The sequence below is a fragment of the Lolium perenne genome, chromosome 4 (genome assembly GCF_019359855.2).
Source record: "Lolium perenne isolate Kyuss_39 chromosome 4, Kyuss_2.0, whole genome shotgun sequence".
NCBI classification, from domain to species: Eukaryota; Viridiplantae; Streptophyta; class Magnoliopsida; order Poales; family Poaceae; genus Lolium; species Lolium perenne.
Window position 1 is genome coordinate 298,977,182 of NC_067247.2, and position 23,815 is coordinate 299,000,996.

General features: G+C 43.9%; 4 protein-coding genes across 5 annotated transcripts; 2 read left to right on the plus strand and 2 right to left on the minus strand.

Moving 5' to 3' along the window:
* The first annotated feature begins 991 nt into the window (after positions 1 to 991).
* LOC127295886 (uncharacterized) lies at positions 992 to 9,221 on the plus strand. Of its 2 annotated transcripts, none has more exons than XM_051325889.1 (18): positions 992 to 1,352; positions 1,962 to 2,031; positions 2,132 to 3,229; positions 3,319 to 3,498; positions 3,595 to 3,708; positions 4,475 to 4,533; positions 4,665 to 4,731; positions 4,813 to 4,864; positions 5,066 to 5,158; positions 5,404 to 5,487; positions 5,604 to 6,013; positions 6,292 to 6,353; positions 7,210 to 7,279; positions 7,505 to 7,585; positions 7,692 to 7,793; positions 7,901 to 8,031; positions 8,304 to 8,412; positions 8,680 to 9,221. In XM_051325889.1, exons 1-18 carry the CDS (start codon positions 1,318 to 1,320, stop codon positions 8,713 to 8,715), a joined length of 2,853 nt encoding a protein of 950 aa, XP_051181849.1. In that variant the 5' UTR covers positions 992 to 1,317; the 3' UTR covers positions 8,716 to 9,221. The 2 variants fall into 2 exon arrangements, with proteins under 2 accessions (XP_051181849.1, XP_051181850.1); XM_051325890.2 differs by lacking the exon at positions 992 to 1,352 and adding an exon at positions 1,393 to 1,799.
* A 272-nt stretch (positions 9,222 to 9,493) lies between these two features.
* On the minus strand, positions 9,494 to 13,276 carry LOC127295888 (probable serine/threonine-protein kinase PBL7). The gene is made up of 5 exons (XM_051325892.2): positions 12,810 to 13,276; positions 10,924 to 11,108; positions 10,619 to 10,805; positions 10,135 to 10,526; positions 9,494 to 10,021 (listed from the first exon to the last, which is right to left on the minus strand). The coding sequence occupies exons 1-5, from the start codon at positions 12,910 to 12,912 to the stop codon at positions 9,767 to 9,769; spliced, it is 1,122 nt and encodes a 373-aa protein (XP_051181852.1). The 5' UTR covers positions 12,913 to 13,276; the 3' UTR covers positions 9,494 to 9,766.
* Positions 13,243 to 15,060, plus strand: LOC127295889 (elongator complex protein 6). The gene is made up of 5 exons (XM_051325893.1): positions 13,243 to 13,554; positions 13,976 to 14,042; positions 14,123 to 14,331; positions 14,424 to 14,570; positions 14,716 to 15,060. Exons 1-5 carry the CDS (start codon positions 13,336 to 13,338, stop codon positions 14,842 to 14,844), a joined length of 771 nt encoding a protein of 256 aa, XP_051181853.1. The 5' UTR covers positions 13,243 to 13,335; the 3' UTR covers positions 14,845 to 15,060.
* On the minus strand, positions 15,032 to 23,732 carry LOC127295887 (two-component response regulator-like PRR73). The gene is made up of 9 exons (XM_051325891.2): positions 23,600 to 23,732; positions 22,623 to 23,065; positions 18,635 to 18,796; positions 18,377 to 18,510; positions 18,047 to 18,238; positions 17,231 to 17,411; positions 16,722 to 17,145; positions 15,866 to 16,640; positions 15,032 to 15,450 (listed from the first exon to the last, which is right to left on the minus strand). Exons 2-9 carry the CDS (start codon positions 22,951 to 22,953, stop codon positions 15,340 to 15,342), a joined length of 2,310 nt encoding a protein of 769 aa, XP_051181851.1. The 5' UTR covers positions 22,954 to 23,065; positions 23,600 to 23,732; the 3' UTR covers positions 15,032 to 15,339.
* Positions 23,733 to 23,815: the final 83 nt, after the last annotated feature.

Below are 23,815 nucleotides of genomic sequence, written 5' to 3' on the forward strand. Positions count from 1 at the left end.
TTCGCAATGAAGCGAAGTGGAAAGGACAACATGGTCCTGGTAGTGGAACGGATTCCACATCGAAGAGAAGCCGTCTGGGAGTTTCTGGTGAGTACAGCTCTGGCGACGCGACTACGGAGGAGGAGCGTCCAACGGGCCGCGATAGGGCGAAGGCCGCGACACGTAAGGGTAGGAGGAAGGGGAAGGAAACCTCATCAAGCAGTGAGGTAGGAAGTAAATCCTTCGCGATGAGGAACATGATGAAGGGTTTAGTGAAGGCTAAGCTATTCAAGCAATGGAACAAAATGAAAGACCGATCAACCGACCACATGAACGAAGCAGAAAAGCGCAAACATGCGAAGGCCATCAAGATGTGCGAAAAAGAGCTTGGTCTGGAAGATGATGAGGACGAGGAGGAGCAGCAGGAAGAAGAGGAAGAGGAAGAGGAGTAGATCTTTTATTTATTATGTAATTTTTAAAATTTATTATGCAAATTTATTAATTATTATGGGTAACATTTTTAGTTGAATAAAATAATTTTCTTGCATTATTTTGAATGTCTACAAAAAATCGAGTGAAATAACTTAATCTAAAAAAGAAATAGTGATGTGGAGGAGAGAGAAGTGAGAGGTGACACTATAGCCTGTGCACTGGCACCGTGGGATGAGAGTGGGGTGAGAGTGGGGTGAGAATGAGGAAAAAAGCTAATGTGGCGGGTGAGAGTAGTGTGGTGCATTGGCACCAGCCTAAAAGAGTCCACAACTGAAGCACAATCTGTCTCAAGTTTCTAGGTTTGTTGGTTCACGTAACTTAATTTTTTGCTCTAAAAAAAGCTGCTGGTTGCTGCTGCTGCTGCGACGTCCTCCTCGTCCCAACCTTAAAGCGTTTCATAATTCTTCTATCATCAGTAGCTGGTGCATCACCAGATTGGTGCTCATCATCTCACGCCGTCGATCCATCGATCGACGCTATTTTCCCGATTTAAGCTTTGCCAGGAGTAGGACCACGCGCAGTCTACTCCTCACCAAACCCGGCAACCGACGAGGTCAACCACTGCCACGAGCGCGAGGATAGCGCGCGCGCACACGAGCACTACGCCATCCTTTGAATCGATCGAAAAACAAAGTCTAGTGTACCGGCGGTAGAGCATCTCGAATGGCATCATGGTCCGATTCGAAATCTCGGTCGAATCCAGGCGGATTTAATCGCTAATTACACCGTCGTCCTCCCCCGGCACCCGGGGGGAGCTGCTGCCGCTTACCACGAGTCCACGTGAGAGGAGACCACGGACGGATCGCCCGACCGGCCGGCCGGCCGCCGCCGCCGCCGAGCGGGAGCATGGGCGGCACGGCCTTCGACTTCGAGTTCAAGAGGTGAGCACCGCCAGCCGCGAGCAAACGTGCAGAGCCCGAGAGCCATGCACCGTCCCGTCCGGGAGCGCCCGCGCCCGCGACATCGTCGGGCCGCGCGCCACGTGCTCCGAGAGCTCGCGCCTCGGGCGACGCAAAGACAACGAGTTTCTTTTCCCCCATTCCATTTCCGCAATCTGCGCCGGCCGAATCCATTCTTCTTCTTCTTCGTCTTCTATTCCTCCTCTCGCCATCGCCTTCTCCGATCTTGCCGCGATCCGTTGAAATCTTTTGATTCTTCGCCCGCAAGCCCCATCCGCAGAAAATTGCCTTCCCCATGTGCGCGGATCTAGGGCCGCGGGCCGGCGCCTAGGGTTTATGGCTTTGGTCAATCCATGGCGTGCGCTGCCGAGGTCGCCCTGTCGCTTCTTCTTTAATGCGCGCTGATCCCCATATGGACGCCGAGTCCCGGTATCATAAATGCGGCCCTCATTTCCATTTCCATTTCTCTCTGTCTCCTCCTCCTCCCCTTCTCCTCTGTTATTGTCCTTGTTTGGTAGATTGGATTTGTGTGTGTGGGCTAATGCAGTGGTTCGAGTTGCTGCCTGTTGACGCTGTTGAGGTTTGGCGCAGGGACGCGTATGGATTCGCGGTGCGGCCGCAGCATCTGCAGCGTTTCCGCGAATACGCCAAGATTTACAAGGTACTGTACTAATTTACCAGGATGGAAATATCCTCTTTTTTTTTTGTATGTTCAAGCAAAAGTTCTCATTTTTGCTGTTATTGGATTGGTTGTTAAAAAGGAGGAGGAAGATGAGAGAGCGCAAGTATGGAAGGACTTCTTAGACAGATTGGCTGACTCTGAGGATTTCCCCAGCACAGCCGGCATTTCCCTGTCGACACACGATCCTGCTGCCGGAGATGGTGATGCAGGTGATGAAAGTGCAGAAAAGAGAGTCAATGAAGCTGAAAGTGCAGAAAAGAGTGTCAATGAAGCTGAAAGTGCACAGAAGAGTGTCAATGAAGAAGAGAATGGAGCCGAAAACGCAGAGAACAGCAACAACTTGGAGCATTTGAAGGAAGTTGAGCAAGTCAGACAAGTAAATGGTGAGCCCGAAGATTTTAACGGCGAGACTAGCAACTTGGAAAAACTGAAAGAGGACAGCAATAGCAGTGAGGCAAACTGTGATGAAAAGGAAGAAGAGGATGAAGCTGCAGAAAGTAATGCCAAATTGGAACATGTGGAAGAGGCTGATGGCAATGATGAATCCAGAGAAGCAAATGGCAACCCAGAAGATTCCAAAAATGATGTGACTGGCAACTCAGAAATACTGAAAGAGGAAACTAGTGCAGACTCTGAAGAATTGAACAAAGCCTCCGAAGAAGTGAAGGAGATGATCGAGGGCTCTGAAGAAATAAAAGACGTCAATGGTGGTTCGGAAGAATCTAAAGTTCAAAAAGAAGCTTTAAATGGATTGGTGGAAGGGAATAATGATAACTTCGAAAAGTTCAAAGAGACCCCTTTTGACAAGGGGTTGTTGGATGAACTGGAGCCCTTAAAAGTAGAGTCCTGGAAGCGGATGAGGGCATCACTCAGCATCATTGAGCAAATGATGTGCTCTCGGGTGGTCAGAAGAAATGATACTGCAAATGCCATATCTGGAAAGGTTGTGACGCAGCTTGCTTCAATTGAAGAAGAAAGGACAGTAGAAGAAATCCATGAAGGGGGTCCATCAGAGGAGTCATATAATGCAGAGAAGGTGGATCGGTCACAGAAAGGGGCACCTGGTGCTTCGCCGAGTGGTACCTTGGAGGGAGTCAATGGAGAGTCTTATTTTCTTTGGAGGGAGGAGCTCGAGAGCTTGGTTCGTGGAGGCGTGCCGATGGCTCTTAGAGGAGAGGTGCAACTCCAACCATAATTACACCATGCTTTTCTGTCTCCAGCTATGAGATATACCTTTGAAGTTATATATGGTTTGTTTTCTTGCAGATGTGGCAAGCATTTGTGGGTGTTAGTGCTCGGAAAATCAGTGGGTACTACAACAAATTGCTAGATGAGAAGACCGATGTATTGGATAAAAAGGACCTTCCGGACCAAGTGGTTAACGAACAGAAAAGTTCACCAAAAAAGCATTCTAAGCCTGAGAAGTGGAAGGGGCAGATAGAGAAGGTTGTTCTTTGAAACATGTCGAACTGATAGGAAGTATACCCTTGGTTATCAAATTCCAGTATTTCTAAACACTTGTTTTTTCTGTTACCATTACAGGATTTGCCTCGGACATTTCCAGGACACCCTGCACTAGATGAGGATGGGAGAAACGCTTTGAGGCGGTTATTAACAGCATACGCAAGGCATAATCCATCTGTTGGATACTGCCAGGTAATTCAATTGGATTTTGACCTTCCTGTTTGTAAGTTATAACTGTGAACGTTTTGGTGATCCATGTTAAGTGAGCTATGAAAGTTCGCCATTTTTCAAAGGTTAGTTCTAGTTGAGCATTTGTTGCCATCATGTATATCATGGCCTTTAAAAAAAGAGGTGGAAGATTTGTAATCTATCATGCATTGTGTACTGTAAAATTAGGCACTTTTCAACCAGTTGTTCTGATGATCAAAATTTTATCTTAGTATTCCTACCAGAACTTTAGAATAAATATACATGGTTGAGATCAATAAGGCTTATCCTGAATTTCAGATATGCAATTTCGTTGCCATCTAACTTTCTGCATGCCCTGCACCATTATCCGGTTCAGAAACATCTGTACTTCATATTTTTCAAGGGGGGAGTCAACCTAGTCCATATGCACCGCTTTGTGAGTTTGTACACTTAAAACATCATCAAATCTTCTCAAAACAAATCGTGCATAAAAAAATGAGAAAAATATGATCATATGTGTACTGCAAAAAAAGAGACAAGACCATCTCCTTGTTATAAACTTAATTTCTCTTATTTTTGTACAGTACACACATGATTATATTCTTATGATTTTTTGTACATGTGCCTAATTTTTATTTTCGAGTTGTTATTTAAATGCACAAGTGTGCAAAATTGTGAAGGGGGGTATGAAGGTGTGTTCACAAAATCCATTTTGTATTTTTCAGTCTATAATGATGGTGCTCCCTTATCTTGTTTTTTTTTTCTGCAGGCCATGAATTTTTTTGCTGGACTATTTTTATTGTTCATGCCCGAAGAAAATGCATTCTGGTAGGACTGCATTATATGCCTTCATTCATGAAAACTATATCTGATTAGTAGTTATTCTTATGGTGCAATATCGTAAGCTATCTCCAATTCTTCATTTCCGTTGGTCTTATTTTATTTATTTTATATTTCAGGGCCCTGGTGGGGGTGATAGATGAGTACTTTGAGGGTTACTACACAGAGGAAATGATTGAATCACAGGTATGGATATGTTTTGATGATTACATCATACCTGTTCTGTATGCCTGCGAACATTTAGATAATATTGCACTCCATTTACAGGTTGATCAACTTGTTCTTGAGGAGGTCGTACGAGAAAGGTTCCCCAAATTGGGTATGTATTTCAGTTAGATTACTTATACCTGTGTTATTCACGGTATACTAGAAAATGACACATATGGGCATGCATGACTAATGTCAATCGAGATCTGGAGCTGACATAGCTAAGATTTTTCTGAAGTCGCAATGATTTATTTCCTTGAGAGTGGTTGATGGTTATAATTTTGCACTCACATTTGTTGCAACTTTCTTTCAGCCAAACATACAGATATCTTGGGAGTGCAGGTGACATGGGTGACTGGACCATGGTTTCTTTCAATTTTCATCAACATGCTTCCATGGGAAAGTGGTCAGGTTTTATACAGTATCTTGGTGCTTTCATTAAGATATAACAATATGCAAACATATTTCACAGTTCTCTGCTGTAATATCTGAATACTTGGATCCGTTAAATTACTTAAAAATCTTAAGCAAAATCATCAGGATCCTGAGAAACCTCAGACCAGTTTTTATGTGTTACATATTCCTTTCATTGTATATGTTCCAACAGATTGATGATTTAATTATACCTCATTGGAACTTTCCTCTTTTTAGTTCTTCGTGTTTGGGATGTGATCCTTTTTGAAGGAAATCGTACAATGCTGTTCCGGACAACGCTTGCTTTGCTGGACTTATATGGTACTACTTATCCATGATTTGATTAATTTGAAATGCTAGGTCCTATTATTCGTTAATTTTGATTGCCTAAACTTTGATATGTAACCAACACTATCATCTTTTATGTTAATTTGTAGGGCCTGCCCTGGTGACCACAAAGGATGCTGGAGATGCAATTACATTACTACAGTCTCTTGCTGGCTCTACCTTTGACAGCAGCCAGCTTGTATTGACAGCTTGTATGGGTTTTCAGTCAGTCAAAGAAATGGGACTGCGGGAGCTAAGAAAAAAGCACAGGCCAGAAATTATAGCTGCTATGGAGGAGAGATCAAAGGACCGTAATTCCTGGAAAGATAAGAAGGGACTAGCAACTAAACTATATAGCTTTAAACATGACCCTTCATCTGTATGCCCACAAGTTGATTCCAAGGAAGGGGCGGATGGTTTGCAAGTAAATGGGGATTCTGGATCAACAACCCTAGAAAACTACCTTACTAGTTCAGCATTAGAAAATGAGTTGGATGAGGGTATTGATCTTCAAGAACAGGTAAAAAAAATCTCTTCCACTGATTTTTTTCTTCCCTAGGAATGAGAAAAAGAGAGGCCTTGTTTATTATATACATCAATGGTTTAATGGTTGAAATTTGGTGATTTGTAACAGTTCTTCGTGATGATCTTTTCGTAGAACTTAATGGTTCTTTTAGATATAACTTTTTTCTTCGCTGAGCTTAATAATCTGATTTCTTTTGCCCATCTGGAATTTTGAATACACCTTTTTATTTTGACATGACGAATATTCTATAAACATGCAATGCTTTCACGCAGGTAACATGGCTAAAGATTGAGCTGTGCAAGCTGCTTGAGGAGAAAAGATCAGCTGAACTCAGGTTTGTCTTACTTCTGTTTTGCTTCTGATGTTTCATTTGCGCCCTTTAGACTAGCAATCTATCCTCACTTTGAGGCAGCGTCCATGTATATTTGATTTTCCAAAGGAAGCCTAGCTCGCTTGGTTGGGGGAGTGGGTACAACCCCACCACCTGGGTTCAAGTCCCCATGTATGCGAAGTTGGTTTCCTATTTAAATGGTTGGGGCTTCCCTTACAGTTTCCTTCTTTTCTTGAAAATGGAAAAAATTCCATCAACGTTCTGAGTTGACAGTTAAAACAAAAGAACCTTTCGTACTCAGCATATATTGTAAAATAGCAATACAATGTCCTTTTGGTTTGAACAACAATGTTGCTTACTGACTCTGTTCATACCATTTGAGTTTAGCTAGTATTCACTATGCAGGGGTAAATAAAATATTTGTACTCAGCATATATTGTAAAATAGCAATACAATGTCCTTTTGATTTGAACAATAACGTTGTCTACTGATTCTGCTCATACCATTTGAGTTTAGCTGTAGTATTCACTATTCAGGAGTAAAGAAAATATTTGAAGGGAGGGGCATGGTGCTCCTTATCTCCTTCACGTCATTATGATACCTCAAACTATTTACTTTGTGTGACAGACGTTATTTAAACCTGATCATCAATTCAGTTATAAAAATCCAATTAAAATTTGCGTCTGGAATTGGTATTAGTCCTTACATTTATGTCTATTCTCTAGGTTTTCATTCTAGGTTCATTGGTCTTTGAGAACCTCACAAGTCATATGGCTTAACTTTGTACTGTGGCATTTTACTTACTTGGCCTATCAGTACATGTCTATAAAGCTTAGCTTACATTTCTTGATATTCACAGAGCTGAGGAGCTGGAAACTGCTTTAATGGAAATGGTCACGCAGGACAATAGGCGTATGCTGAGTGCTAAGGTAGTGTTGTTATCTCGAATAATTTAAATTCTTCTTTCCCTAAGACAACACAGTTTTTATGGAAATTCAAGCTCCTTATATTTTGGGGGTTAAAAAAGAGCACTTGTAATTTATGTCTGGCTAAATAAAATTCACTTTAGGTAATAATGGTGTACTTTAGACCTTTGATTCCTTATCTTGCTTAAATTTTGGTGGATGCGTTTGTGACTTAGAGAAGATTCACAGGTTGAGAAATTGGAAGTAGAAGTATCTGAACTGAGAAAGACTTTTGCAGATAAGCAAGAACAAGAACAAGCAATGCTTCAGGTGTTGTCTGTACCTATGCTTTATATTGCATGACCCTCTTAACTATGAAATCTTCTGTGTTGTTTTCTTGATTAAAAATTACACACATTTACTTGGCTATATACAGATTTTGGTAAGAATGGAGCAGGAGCAGAAAGTCACAGAAGATGCACGCATAGCTGCTGAGCGAGATGCTGTTCAACAAAAATATGTTGCCCACTTGCTGCAGGTTAATCTTGGAGCCACCTTTTGACAAGTGCTGCTTTTTTCTTCTACTTGTACAACTTATACTTTTGGAGAAGTACGGATGCATAACTTTCATATTTCGTAATGCAGGAGAAGTATGAAGCAACAATGACAGCCCTTTCACAAATGGAGAAGAGAGCTGTGATGGCAGAAACAATGTTGGAAGCTACGAAGCAGTATCAGGCTGGGCAGGTTAAAGCCGTCCAAACCTTCGCTCCAAAGTATGTTTCATTGGACCTCCACCCTCCTTATATTATCTACGAGTAGTATTGTCGCCGAGCTCTGATCAGTGAGCACAACTGATTTGCTTCTCAATGCTGTGTATATTAATGGCTAGTGATTTAATTGTTTTCTTTTGTTTTCTCATTGTTGCATTTTCTGTCAGCAGATACTTTGTTTAGTACTTCACATACATTACTGATATTATTAATTTGTTTTTAACTGCAAGTCTGAGTACACATGGTAACAATTCATTTACTGGATAATTCTGTAGGTCGCCACATGCAGACCTTGGGAAGACAAACCAAGAACCTAATCAAGATACGCCTAGCAAGAAAATGGGCTTGCTTTCTAGGGGGCTTGGATGGCTAGAGAAGAGCAAGGTACATCATAGAATGTTTCGTGTTCCAGGATACAGTAGTTGTGCATCTATACAGAAGGACCAACCTCTTTTTAGTGCCAAAGGGCCAACCTTTTTATGTAACCTTTCAAAAAGGAAAAATAAACATTTAGAACAATATATTCACCAAGCATTTTTGAAATTATGATGACCCCAATGGCCAAGCATTTTTGAAATTATGACGACCCCAATGGGAAATATGATAGGATTCTGAGGTGTTGGCTCATTAATTTTGAATTACTTTTATCAGGGAAAGCAAAATTCCACTGAAACGTCTGAAGGCTAAACTTCTGCGGAGCAAGGTAAAAAACCGTCGGTCCCAACGAAGATCTTGACGGTCATGGATGATTGGATTGACCGATCTCCATAGCAATTCTTCAAACCAGCTAGTTTTTGTCTGCGGGAAGAATCAACTTGCGTTTCTGATGGAATTTTTGATGTAATTGTACTTGGTAGGTCTGAATCGTTGCAGGACATCCATGTAAATTTTCTTCTCCGAGTAGTTTCATTAAGATTGTCAATACTTAGTGCTCCATTTAGGAGAAAGAAAAAATACACACGAAACCCCCCCATTATTTTTAGACTAGTTTGTGAGATTGTCATAGAGCTATACTGGGGAAGAGCCTGTATTATTTCTCTTCTGAAAGAATTTTGCAGCGCTGTAAAGGAAATGTTCTTTCACTGTCTTATTTGTTCATTTGATAACACTGGCTGGCTTGCAATAGACATATGTTACTTGGTGTAAAGATGAAGTATTCGTTGATATTACTAGGAATGATCATTCACAGTTCAGTGAAATGTGTTGTTTTTCTCTGCTCTGTGTATGCACGTCTGCACGGGTGATCTGTCATGATCATAGCATCCGGTCAAATATATGAAACTGCCTAACATAATTATTCAGGAACAGTTTGATAAACGCCACCTGAAAATGTCAGATAAAACATGAGTAAACAGATACTGCACAGGATAAGTATATGCATTGAGATTTAAAAGATGCATGCGGGTGATCTTGTGGTTTTAGAAGAAAAATGAAGACAATGAATCAAAATCGGTTGAGCACAACCTGAACAAAACTATCAACACTTACTGAAGAAGTGAAGAGGACATGTGTACAGCAGCAACATCCAAAGAAGAAGAGAAAGCAAAGTTCCACAAAGATTCATGTGTACATCATGGAAGCATCTTGAAATACTACGAAGCATGTCTCATAGACAACACATGACAAGAAAATGAGCCTATTTAGTATTTACAAACAAAATTCTCCCATCGAGCAAAGGCAAGCCTGCCAGAAACACACTTTTGATATGCACTGGACTCCTTGTGATATGCTCCTGCTATCATTTCCCCAGTTGGTGAACTGGAGATGCTGGCTGCATGCGGAATGATCTCCTTGAGCTTACAGACCGCCGCCGTGAGGAGATGTAAGTGAGAGCAGCAGTTACGTCTGTAATCAGTGGTCTCTGGCTGGCTGTTTTTCGGACACACAATTGAGCAACAGCAAGGGCCTGGACCAGTGATGTCTCGCTGTACTGACCGGAGAGCGCTGGGTCCGCCAATATCGAATATTCCTTTTTGTTGATCAAAGGGGTGGCCTGAAGTTATACAGCAAGAAAAGTTACTAACAATTCATCGCGAAAAGATAAAGTCTAATACATCTGAAACAGCAATTCTAATACATCGTGAAAAGATCAAAGGTGTGGCTTACCCATTCAGCAAGATTACGCTCAGCTTTACCCCGCCTCTGATCTAAAGCCCTTCTTCCTGTGATAACCTCAAGTATAACAACGCCAAAGCTATAAATATCTGACCTGAGAGTAATATGACCGCTCTCAAGGTACTCTGGTGCGCAATATCCAGGTGTACCCATCACTCTGGTTGAAACATGGGTATCGTCACCAGTTGGACCTAGCTTTGCCAAGCCAAAGTCGGACAGCTTTGGATGATATCCCTCTCCAAGCAAAATGTTTGAGCATTTGACGTCACGGTTTATGATGGGAGGGTCAGTACTAACATGCAAATGCTGCAGGCCTTGAGCTGCCCCAGCAAGTATCTTCATCCTTGTGTTCCAGTCAAGAGGCTTCTTATCAGGGGAAAGATCTGGGTAAAACAAAACCAAATCCTGGTTAAACAAGCTTCTAACTGTTTATTTAGTGAAAACGTAATGAAGTAGGGAACTATTTATGGCATACCAAAGATATGAGTTTCCAGTGAACCCAAAGGCATGTATTCATAAACCAAAAGCCTCTGACCCCATTCAGCGCAATAGCCAACAAGCTTGACAAGATTTGGGTGATCCAGCCTGCTCAACACCATAACTTCTGTGTAGAACTCCCTGTTCCCTTGCATTCCATTGGGATTAAGGATCTTTATAGCCACCTGTCCATGGCAAGGTTCGAGAATTAGAGCAACATACAAGCGAATCAAACTATCTTCTCGCAAGCATCAATTCTCTTCAGGAAATAATCACGAACTGCCCAGAAACACATGAACTCACATGGTTGCCATCCAGCACACCTTTATAAACCTCTCCAAACCCGCCCTTTCCTAGGAAGTGCTTTTGCGCGAACCGCTCGGTCGCCACATCAAGCTCGTCGTAGGTCAATGATGTGCAATCCAGACCATGGTTGGAGATGAACTTAGTGTGTACGCCCCCCTTGCTGGCCTCTAATCTTGACATCTCTGCAGAGACAATAAAACAGATGCACCACCAGTGCACTTGTCAGCTATCACATGAAAAATCATGCACAGTTCCATTATCCAGATTACAGAACGGCACTATTTTTGTGGAAAATAATTAGTCAACAAAAAAGAAACCGAACAGTTCCAAGTATCAAACAACAAAAAGGTTAAAAAATGATAAAATAACCCAACTTTACTTAATAATTATCCCTATTGAAGCAACCATGTAATCTAGTGATTTGTTTTTTTTAGGAAAGGAAACACATGCACATTTTCATGGCAGATCTCATGTAGTACAAGCATGGGGTTACAGCCCAGACCCCATTTTTTTTCTTTCTAAACACAGTACTTGCAGCTGGTACTAATCGATAACACATAGTCATTTCAACGTAGTACTCATACAAACATGTAACCCAAAAGGAATAGATAGATGTATACAGTTGCACCTCATTAATAAAAACATCATAACAACACGTACAAACAACATGCAATCTGTTTCATTTTAAAAATCGTACTACGAATGCTGAAAGGTTTTATTTTGGTGCCTCACTTAAGTTTGTCTACATCACCGAAAGCCGAGGTTTCCAAACATATTAATCCAGGAATTGCAAGAACAAGGGACAAAAAATTTGAATGGGAACATATATACATCATGGCCAATTGGCCACAACCTGGTAGTACTTTCTAAGGAGAATTTGCACAACCAAAGAACTTTTACTCACTAGAAAATCATGTACATTTGTAATGCCCAGGACCACATATTAGAAGGTTAATAATTAGTTGAACGTTTCCTCTGTTTTGGTCACCGCCACCTATATTGGTTATGTAAATTCAGAGTACCTGAAGACTTGTGATTTGGCGATGATCAATGCGCATTTGTCCTACACACAGACCAAGGAGTATTTACTACTATAATCAATGCACATTTATGGATCGGGATATGAAATCTACAGCAGTACGCCATACATTATCTCAGACCATTGCGCTGCATTCTGAACCGATCGAGGGAGTAGTGGATTGGCAAAATAAGAAAAAAAACAAATTGAAGTATCCCAATTCCCAGCTACGAGGGCAACATTTTTTCTGTATAGTACGGAGTACTACTATAGTATATATCTCAACACATCCAAAGAAGAGCACAGGCAAAGACCGAAGAAAGGAATGGCATGCAGGAATCCTGCGCGGTTTCAGTTGATGCCCAGAACAGCACTTTGCTCACGAAACTACAAAATCGTCAAGAGAAATGCGAGCTTACGTGCACACAGGAACCCGAATTCCCAAGAGCGCAACGGTACAGAAACGAATGCGAAGGTACAGGGATACACCCCCAAATCAGGAGAGAGCATTGGGGCACCCGGCGTCCAGATTTCTGGAAACGAACAAGGCATGATGCAGGCCATTCTCCTGATCGGATGATGTACTAATTCTTTAGCCGTTTCGTGAGCAGCACGGGCAAGTATTGTTAAGGAAAGAAGCACCAAGAAGCCAAGAAACCCCATGCCAGAGCCAAGAACCCTCGTCGTCATAGAACACCAACCAAAGCCAGAAACCAAGAAACCCCCTCGAGGCGGCGGGCGGAGACCCAAGCAGCTACGGTAGCAAACCACCGCGCGCCGCGGCGGAAGCCCAAGCAAAGAACCGGCGGCGCTAACGTGAGCAAGAAGGAGGAGGAGGGAGAGAGGAGGTTTGCACGCGTATGACCTGCGGACGAGGCGGTGGGCGCGATCTGGGACTGCTTCTCCGCCTCCGCGGGGTCCTTCCTCTCGCCGGCGGCGCCCTTCTCGCACGAGACGCAGCACCCCATGGCCGGCCGCCGCGTCTGCTCCCGATCGAGGTCGGCGAGGAATGTAGGGGAGGAAGGGTGGAAGGAACTGCGGGAGTTGGAACAGACGACAACGCAGGAAGAATGTGTGTGGGGCGAAGGAAGGATTTTCCCAGGATGGAAGGGAGCAGCTCTGCTCAACTGTCCTCAGGTGCTGTCTGTCCCGCGTGAGCGTTTGCTTCCAGCGACACGGCCTCCCCGTTTTACGGGCGGGCCCAAAGCACGCCTTCGGCTTTCCATTACGTACTTTCTTCAAGTACGCTTTCCCGTGGACTTGGTCTCTTCTGAACTCGCTCAGGAGAAGGTGTCTGCCTGAATTTTCCCGGACACACGCGCCGCCGCCGCCGCCGCCGCCGCCGCCTGTCGCGCTTCCCGGAGGATAAGGGGCAAGCCGGCGAGGCGGAGATGGAGGGGTACGGAAGCGGCGGGGGAGACCTGCTGAGCGAGGCGATGTGCTCGGGCGCGCGCGTGGTGGTGGTGGAGGACTGCGTGGACGCGCCCGGCGCGTTCGTGCTCCACCTCCTCCTCAAGCGCGCGCTCGCCGGTGGCGGCGGCGGCGGGGGCGCGGCGCTCCTCGCCCTCGCGCAGCCCTTCTCCCACTACGACCGCGTGCTCCGCAAGATGGTAAGCTCCGCCCCTCCTCCTCCTTAACGGCCCGCCCGCGTTTCGTCGAACACCTACTGTGCCTACCAGCCTCCTTGCCCTATCACTACTGTCTCACCATACAGTTAGAGTCGTGTACTTGTGTTTGCTGCAGACCTGTATGTTTTATCTGAGAAAGTATAAGTATAAGCGTGCATCTGCTTTACGTCGATTGATTCACTGGAGAGAATCAGAGTTCGATGCCTAGCATTTGGAACATGGAGTTTGCATAGGCTAAGCAATCTAATTTGGACTGCCACAGGGGAGGCGATTTAGAAGACATTTAATTCCACTTTCCTGCCACTCCTACGCGCACCAAAACTGGCACTATGCCACAAATGTATGTTAATGCTCTACTTGAAAAATCTACAGCTCATGGTTTCTTATTCTGAAATTTTCCTAGGGCTGTAACCTATCCGTGCATAGGAAAAGCGACAGGCTTCATTTCTTCGACTTGCAGGCGTTCCCAGGCAAGCAGTCACCTCAACACCTTGTTTTCTCCCCAAATCATGCAAAACATGGCTAACGATTTCACTGCTTCTTAACTCAGGGGGAGCATCGGGAGGCGGCATTGCTGATAGCTTGGCTCAGCTGTATAACAGCGTTCGGAGAGCGGTGGAGGCAAACAGGGCGAAAGAAAGCGATGGTCGGTTCACGGTCATGATAGACGATGTTTCACTTTTGGAAGTTGCTGCCAATGGTTCCGCGGATGACGTCTTGGACTTCTTGCACTACTGTGTCACACTCACTTCTGAGATGGTAAAAACTAGCTAGGTCTATCAAACGCTGCCAGTACTCTGTTCTTCGCCAGATATTCACATCCTTGACACCTTGTTTTCTTGTGTTACCAGAACTGCTCACTCGTGGTCCTTGTTCATGAGGACATCTATTCAAGCGAGGATGGAGTGGGACTTCTTTTGCATCTGCGCTACATTGCGGACCTTGTGATTAGAGCCGCGCCTTTGAGCACCGGTTTGGCTGCTGATGTTCACGGACAGGTTAGATTCTTGTTCACCGATTCACATACCTTCTTCACTTCTTGGTTCTGTATTTTGAGCGGGCATTGTGGTAAATTTGCTCCAGCCAACATTGTTCTCATCCTGAAGGATGACACTTGACGAGTGTTTGAAATGTTTCCAACAGCTTTCCGTGGTTAACAAGGGGATGATGCTCAGCGAGCAAAGGCTGGCAAAAGGGCAGAAAGTTTGGAACTTCCATTTCAAAGTGAAGGAGAATGGCGCAGAGTTCTTCTACCCAGGAAGCAGGCATTAGGATTTTTACTCTGCAGGCTCGCAATTCTTGCGCTCTTCTTGTGTTTCTTACGCCACCCTTGTGTGTGTATCCAGGAGGAGGTGTACTCAATACTGTACTGTAAAAGACACTGCAAAGAACTTCAGTACCAGAACATTCAGTTACCTGTAGAGTGGAAATGTATCTTTTTGACTTGAGAACACCACCATGCCATCAACTGCTGCAGTTACTTTAGCTATATCAAGATTTACATGCATGATTGATCAAATAAACCGCTGTCGTAGCTGGCTTGCTCCTCCTTAAAACTCTATTCGACTACAGCATACCTCTCCAAGAGAACTGAAGATCGCAAACCACAACGACAACTAAAATAGTACTACAACTGATGGCCACATATTACAAATGTTCACCTGAAGTCTGCCACAGACAATAACCATACGGGTTTTCATTTATTTGATCACCTATGTAATTTTCCGTGTGTCAAACAAGACGCCACGTTGGATTAGGAGGGTCATGTTATCTGTCTGCTGCTTGGCCAGCCTGATCTTCTTGTCCAGATTGCCTCACGAATTGCCCACGCACCCGTGGCCGCTGCTCAGCCAGCTTCTTCCTGCTTTGGTAGCGCACCTGTAGATAGGCGACAAAGCCATCAGAAACATATCACACCAACCAGACCTTGGTAAAAATGTTGCAGCTGAGATGAAACAGTAGCATTAATACATGTAAAATACTGCTTACTGATAATAGTGCTGCAGATAAAATCATACTCCCTATGGATAACTTTGTAGAAAGTGTTCCGCTCATTCAGCAAGTGTCTATGTTTCTCCATTTGGATAAAATAGGGCCATTACATATTTGGAAGTAACATAAAATTGTGTTTTCTCTCTTGCAAAAGTAGCTTAGATTCATAAGCAAATGTATGGGTTCTGGTTTTCATTAAACTATCTAAATATCATTCTTGGTAATTCTTACTACGCCAAACCAAAACGAAAGGGGCCTTCAAGAAATCAATACTACACAAATCAAATTACGAGTAGGTTACCTTTTTCTCAAAGTTCCTATCTTTCCGCTTCTGTCTAAATTTGTTTACAGCAGCTTCGCGTTGGCTGAGCTGATTCTGACGTACGTCATTGCCACTTCCGCTTGGACCATTCCCACTTCCATTGCCACCCTCAGCCCCATTTTTTATGATGGCACCACTCTCCATGTTTGGTCTTGCAATATTGGGAGTGGCACTAGTTCCGTTCTGCACATTACTTTCATTATGGCTACCTGAGATACTCCTGTTCACACTATAGTTTGCAGCATGACATTCAATGGGCACATCAGACACATTAGATGCACCACACCGAGCGGTCGATCCACGACCAATTGATGGCTGTTGCTGTGCCATAACTTGAAGGTAATAATGTACGTGATGGTGATGCTGCACAGAACCTTGCTGTACCTCTCTTGATTGGCCCAGTTGCACTGCATTGGCAGTTTCTTCGTCAGCTTTGTCATTCCCTACCACCTTTTCTGGAGACGTTTGGTGCTGGACCGGATGAAATGCTGACGTATGTTGGTTAGACTTGACAGCTGATGGTGACACCACTTTCTCCCTGTCTACAGAAGGCTTTGTGGCATTCTTAGTACTGGAACCCATGTCAATGTTGTTGCTACTACCATTGGAGCCTTGCTTTATTTGAGCAACATCTGAATTCGACTCCATCTTGCAGGTGGAGTTCGTTTTCACAGCATCAGAGCTGTTATCTTGAGGCGAACAGCTTCCCCGAAATCTTGCTCCAGCTTGATCAGAACCCATGGAGGTTTGGTACCTTGCAAAATACATGACAGTTAGTACGCAGCTTACTGCTGTGTTCATAACTTAGTAATTACAGTGATACTATGTTTTGCACCTGGTGAATGCTGAGAGATCTGATCTCTTCACAATATTTCGTTCATCGTGGATTTCAGTTCCAGATCTAGTTGTTTTCGATATTCTCAATCCTAATTCTTGGGATGGCATGTCGATGAGAGAATCAGTTTTCATATCATTCCCATGTGGCATCTTGGAGGAGCAATCATCAGTGGTTTTAGCAGCATGTTTGCTTTCTGTGTTTTTGGCTATTGAACTAATCAAATCAGCAGTTTGACTAGTTGGTTTCAGTGTGTGTATACCATCGTTTTCTGTCACTATTTTGTTTTCTGACATATTCTGGGACATGCGAGTCTCATGCTGTTTTTCTGTTGGATTAACAGACATCTCATTTGGAGAAGATTGATTCCCACGACTTGAGCTCCCAGGAGCGCCTATTTCTAAGTATTTCCCCATGGAGTCATCTGCAGAATAAAGTGGCAGTTGGTTGACATAGTACAGTAAAAAGATGTATTTCTTTGTGTAAGAGATATTGTCGAGCATACATACCATTATTCTGTTTTTGATTATTGCTGCTCCTTTTATTTGAGGTTGGAAACCACCTATTGCTACCTATCTCTGATTTGGGATGAATTACTTGTGCGCAAGTACTATCGGGTGAATCTGTTAGATGATTAGGAGACATAGGCTGTGGGCTGTCAATCTCCATAGCACGCTTCGTCCATGAACTCTGCATTTTAAAATATATTGATGTCACGAGAATACATTTAAAATATATTGGCACTAACATTACCATATTGTTATTCTTAGTTCAATTGTAAGGTAGACTCGGTTTTAGAAGTTATAATAAAAGGTCCAAAGTAAAATTTGATCTTCAGAAAAAAACAAGTATGTGGAAGAAAACTTAGTGAAAACATAGTTTTTTTTAACTAGCAGAGGTATTAGTCCTATCAATTTTGGAAGAGACAAAAAAAATTGGTTCTGAGTTCTGAGTAGTATTCAACTACTATCATTTATTTCACATCTATGATCTAATACAATCTTTAAGGCCTTGTTTGGTACTAGTGTTTTAGCGGGAATTAGTGGGGACAATACTCTAGAGTATTGGGTGAATCTCTGATGTCACCCAATCTCCACAAAACCCCATCCCCAATCCACTAGGTAGGAGTAGAGAATTGGGGATTGAAAAAATTACACTAAAATTTGGGAAAAAGTGGGGATAAGTGGGGATTAAACTCGCTCATACTCTAGCACCAAACATATATTGGGGATAAGTGGGGATTTGAAGTTCGGAGCGGATTATCCCCGCTAATCCCCACTAAAACTCTAGTACCAAACAAGCCCTAATAGGTAAGAAGTACATACTTGAGTGCCACTTCCATTATCACTGCCATCCCTTGCATTGGGTCCGACACTGAAGTCATCATCTTCATCGTCATCATCATCATCATCGTCGTCATCATCGTCATGACTGCTACTGCTGTTGTTCTCATATTTATCACCAGTCTTTGGTTTGGAACATTTTTGTGTATGGATGCCACTTTCACTTCCACTGGACTGGATTCCAAAGAAGCATATTTTAGAGTAATTGCAAAAGAACCAAGGTAAATAAGTATAGGTGAAAGCATCTATTCCCTTGTGACTATGGGGCTTGGTTTCCAACACAAAAGCTAGACCAACAACAAAACAACTTACACTGTGGCATCGCCTCCATATGTGCTGCCAAAGGTTCTTAAGTTCGTTCTTCCGTATAGGCTTCACTAAAAAGTCAACTGCTCCCTTTGACAAACACTTAAAGACTGTACTCATTGAGTCATTCTTAGACATCACTGCATGGAAACAAGATAAGTGTAAGAAGGTAAGAATTTTAAAATGTCAAAGTAAGAAACTAACAGGGAATAAGATGTGTATTAGTCTATTGGAGCAATATGGTTGAGCAGGAAAGGTACTTACTAATCACAGGAATGCCCTTGCAAATACTGTGACTCGTGATCTTACTAAGCAAACCGATGCCAGACAGACAAGGCATGCCAACCTCAGTCAATACAAGGTCAATACGGTTTCGCAGATCTTCAAGATGTTGCCATGCATGCAATCCATTCTCCGCAGAGATAACTGCAAAGACATGCATTTTCCAATCACTAGATTAACATAGCTGAAACATTCTTTAAAAGAGCAATCTTGATCTAGCCTCCACTTTTGAACAAAAAAAAAGCAAACATAACTCTAACAGGAAATAGAGCATAATGCACTGCCCAAATTAACAAATACATCAAGGGTACAATTTAAATTATGAAGATCCATGAAACTTGAAGAAAGTTTGTATTAAGTATCCAATTTAGTGCACCTTGAAGATAGCTAGGCTAAAATCAGCAAAATTCTTAGGTTCAGTTGCCTCGTGACAATGGGAATATAAGTTAAGTTCAAGCTTAGTCAAATCACTTCAGTTGCGCTGATTACAATTAGCAGCAAGACAGAATGTCAGGGGGTGTTTGTTTGGGTTTTTTCAGCTTTCCACTAGAAAAAGGCAGCAAATCGAAACAAATGGGTGGCTTTGAGAGCTGGCTTTGCCAAACCCAAAGCAGCAGGTAGGCGTTTTGAGGTGCTTCCCGCAGCTTCCTGTTACCATCCGAACCGTTTTTTTGGACTTGCCCATTTTTTCCTACCTTTTCTGAAACATTTCCTGTTGTTTTGGTAGATGAATAGGGAATTGTGAGAGCGGACGTTCCTTTTAGAAGAGCAGAATCCAAATATAGTGTTGAACAAGTAGGCGTAACGGTGGAGTTCTATGGTGGTGAACTTAATGGTGTAAGTTATTCTGATCCTGCTACTGTAAAAAAAAAATATGTGAGGTGTTCCCAATTAGGGGAAATTTTGATTTAGATCGGGCTACTTTGAAATCAGATGGTGTTTTTCGCAGCAGTCCAAGGGGTTGGTTCACTTTTGGTCATGCTACCTTTGCTTTGCTCTTCTTTATCTGGCATGGGGGTATTTACGGTAGATTGCCACCACCAGCCGAATCGTTTTCTCTCACATGGGCCAAAATATCAGGCCGTTTCTTCCAATCGCGCGACACGAGCTATGAGAGACCGCCCGCGCCGCCACCGCTGGGTAGCCCGTCGCCACCACTTTCTCCGACTGATTCCCAGCATCCACGGCGGATTTCCGCAGTACGCGCCGCCAGTCTCCCTTTCCTCCGAACTCTGCCTCCGTATGCCGGAGCTGCCTCGCCCGCATCAGATATCCTCCGCGTCCTCCTGTCCGAGCTCCCTGTGCTTGTGCTGCTTCTCCTCGTAGTAGCCCTGCTAGCCATGGTCCGTGTTGGTGACTTGGAGTAGGGGGCGTTGCCTTTGGCATGCCGCATGGCCACTAGCGTCGTATTACTCGATCCGTTAGTGCGTACTAGTAGTTTTGTTAGCTTCTGTTAGCATCTCGATCTGACATTCTCATGTTTGTTACATGATCAGCAAAAATAGAATTTTATGAATTATTTAGTGTGCGCATTTATATGTAGTTATGACAATATTTGGACTGCATTTTTTTCTAGCTACTTGTTGCAGCTTTAAGCAAAATATAGGCTAAAATATATCTAGATTCATTGAACCTGATAAATATTTCAGGCTGGATGGAGTATTACAAATAAATCTGCAAAAATATATGTTCTCACAACCTTGAAGGGTATTTCAGACCATTCATCTGTTCACAACAGCAGCTTTCCCTGCACAGCCAGCCAGCCATAGCCCAAACAAACAGGCCCTGAGTTGGCCTTTTGATTTTCTTTTTTCTCAGTGTTGGTGCTTACCTTTGTAACAAAGGAAGAAGAGTTCCTGGCCAAACTACAGCAAGAATTCTCTACGGGTAAAGTCCAACCTAAAAGTATAAAAGACTATCTCAGCTTCCATGCAACCTTCCAGAATGTAACTACCTAGATTATGCTAGTTAGATTCAAGCAATCCTATGATGCTATGTGGGGAGCATCATATGTGAAATAAAAAACCTTATCACAGTTTGACATGCACGAGTTTTCCTTTTTTTTTTGTTGCTTTTGCAGTTCCGCATATTGTGCTTACATGGTTTCATGTCTTATGGCTGTAAGCAGTGGCGAATCCAGCACATTTTGCTAGGGTGGGGCAGACCTAACTGGGCTGGGCTTTTTATTTTTTTCCTCATTTTCATGGAAGAAATAATGGGTTGGGCCAAATATTAGGACCCACCCTTCCACCCTGCTGGCTCCGCCACTGGCTGTAAGCAGGTGCATACCTGCCTTTTTTGGTTTCTAATTGTGAGTTCAAATAGTGGCAACTTATATATGTTATACACCAGCAATCACTTGACATATGCTAAGCTAGGTGCCTGGCAACTTAATGGTATGGGTTTGAGTCTTTGGATCCAAAATATGCCTTTTCATTTTCGCCAAAAAATTAAAATTAAAAAGATCACCTGAAACAAGCCAGAATTGGCAGTAATGATATCAGGTTATCATGTGTTGTGGTAAGCTGGACTTGAGCCTGCTCCAACCGTATCAATGAGTTAGTCTCATGCTTCAGCTTGTTCATAGCTGTTACTTAATGGCCAGGTTCTATGTATAGCCACAATCTTCTACATTGCATACTGAACTTATCTGAACACAGAAGATGTGGCATAGTCCACGATGGAGAAGGTACACATCAATCGTGCCTCAGGCTTAGGCTACATGGTATTCTCCATTGGCAGGGTTTTGGGATGTCCTTAAATCAACCGCGCTTTGTACAGTTTTAGTCCTAGTTTCACTTATAACTGATCCAGTTTTCTTAAATTAGCAGGAGCTCCCTGCCCTCTTGATGATGTTCCATAAACAAAAGGTACACACTGATATATGGGCCTCGGTCCCATAAACCCAGAAACACTTCATACTGCTCCAGAATTCCGTGCATATTGAACGAACTTACATTTGAAAAATAGAGCGAGTATAATTTTTTTTTCAGGGGGACACAGTTGGACATAATCCAACTTGTGGTAGCTGAGTTTGAGTCGGAATACAGGGTTCCTATTGATGCTTGTTCATGTCCGGCGTCGCCCATGCTATGTTTTTGAGTGCCGAATTTGCAAGAGATTTATCAGAGTCCATGCGATCCTTGGGCATCTACATGTACAACACATAATGAAATCTAAGACAGACATTTTGCGATGTCAAATGCGCAGACAATGAACCGATGTCACAAGAGCTCCAACCAGCAGGTCAAATGACATCTAGTGCAACGGCACCTACTCCATGGCCTGCCTCGTCTAGTTGGAATACATGAAGCAAAGATGTTCCTGTGGATAAATGCTCACAGTGAAAGGGAAACACATCATGATCCAGGCATTTTCTATAGGGAAGCTGTGCATACGTACAGGACACACAGTGGTGCTGGTGGATTTGTCTAGAATTGGAGAAATGGATGAAGATAGTGGCATAGTGCAAAGGAAAATAATACAAGTAATTGTAGATTGTAGCATTCGTCAATTACGTAGTAGATGTGGATTCAATGTAAGTATCGGAAAGGGGAAATTGTGGTCTGTTTCCTGTATGGGAGATAACTGTCAAAATTGTTTTTCCATTTGGGGAAACGCAAACTACTAGCGCCAAGAAGTAACATACTTGGACATGTAAAATTATATTCAAGTAAACATATGAAATGACCAAATACACGTAGCCCCCATCTGCTGTCCATGTTAGTAATTCCCCTTATATATTTTTTGTATAGAGGTAGCGTCGCGCTATCAGTTCAATTAAATTCGAAGTCAATGCTGGAACTGAAAGAGAGACAAAAACCCAAACACAGGAACACTTGAGTCTCTAACAGAAGCTACATAACCAAGCATGAGTTCAGGAAAAGTAAACCAGTACTCTAGTTCAACCTGTGGTTGCAATTGCTTCTTTATCGAAAAAAAAAAAGCTGCAATTGCTTGGCACACATACCTTCGTAGCCGCACTTACGGAGCAGAGCGCCGACGATCTGGCGTGTGCAGTCATCGTTCTCCACGAGCAGGACCCTGAGCGTCTTGACCGGCAGGAACCTTTCCCACCGGATGACCGGCCCCTGATGATGCTTCTGCTCATCCAACTGCCGCGCGCCTGGCGGCGCGCTGTGCGTGTTGGGCAGGTCCTCCTCCTCCGCCTGGCCGCCCCTCCACTCCTTCCCCCCGTTCGCGCTCAGGGCGTGGCCGCTCTGTGCGGCGCCGCTCCCGGTTCGCCTGATAGCACCGTTGCTGGAGGGCCTGTCCGTGCCGGCCTGGCAGGCGCTCACCATCCGTTGGATCCGGAGACGGGGTGGGTCTTGAAGACTAGAGACGGTTCAGAGGTGGTGCGGCATGGTCGGAGATGGGTTCCGAAACGCGCTTGCCGTGTCCAAGCGCTGGAATCTGCAACGGAGCAGACAGGGATCAGGGGTGGACCTATATCACGGGGATGGTGATTGACGGGAGCTGCTCGTACGAATTAGCTAGCAAACCGTGGATGCTCCTTCGAATTATCGAGCAAACAGGTGGTAAAGCATCTGAGGCGCGCTATCTTGCAGAATTTGGTGTGGTACGGACTAGCGTGCCGCTCAAAATCGGTAGCCAGTATAGTAGTAGTCAGCGTTTTCTTCCAAAATCAAAATCCCACCAATTCAGAGCAAACTGGTACTGAGGAAACTAATAAAACATGCTTCGTCTGCAGATATAAACTGCATCCACAACTATGCAGCAAAATCGCACAGGTAAACCGAACGTGCCGACCCGATGAGGTGCGTACCGCCTCGTGCCGCCCCACCCGTGCCGGATTCCGGCGCCGAGCGGCCGGGATCCGCCGGATTTCGGGCTCCTGGCCCCCTCACGCCCCCAAAATCAGCTAAAGCAAAACCAAAAAAGGCCGAGAGCGGGTGCGCTGCTAGCGGGCAAGCCGAGGGCGCGCACCGTGGGAGCTTGCGAGCTGGCGGTCGGCGGCGGCGGCATGGGGCGTGGCCGCGCGAGCTCCGACCCGCGCGCGCGCAGCAGCAGCAGAGGCGCGGGCGCTTCTTCTAGAAGACCAGAACGCGGAGCAGGAAGGAGAGGAGAAGAGTGGTGGTGTTGCGCGAGGAGGAGGAAATAGATAACGGGGCGACCGTGACGTGGAGCAAGTGGAGGCCGGGA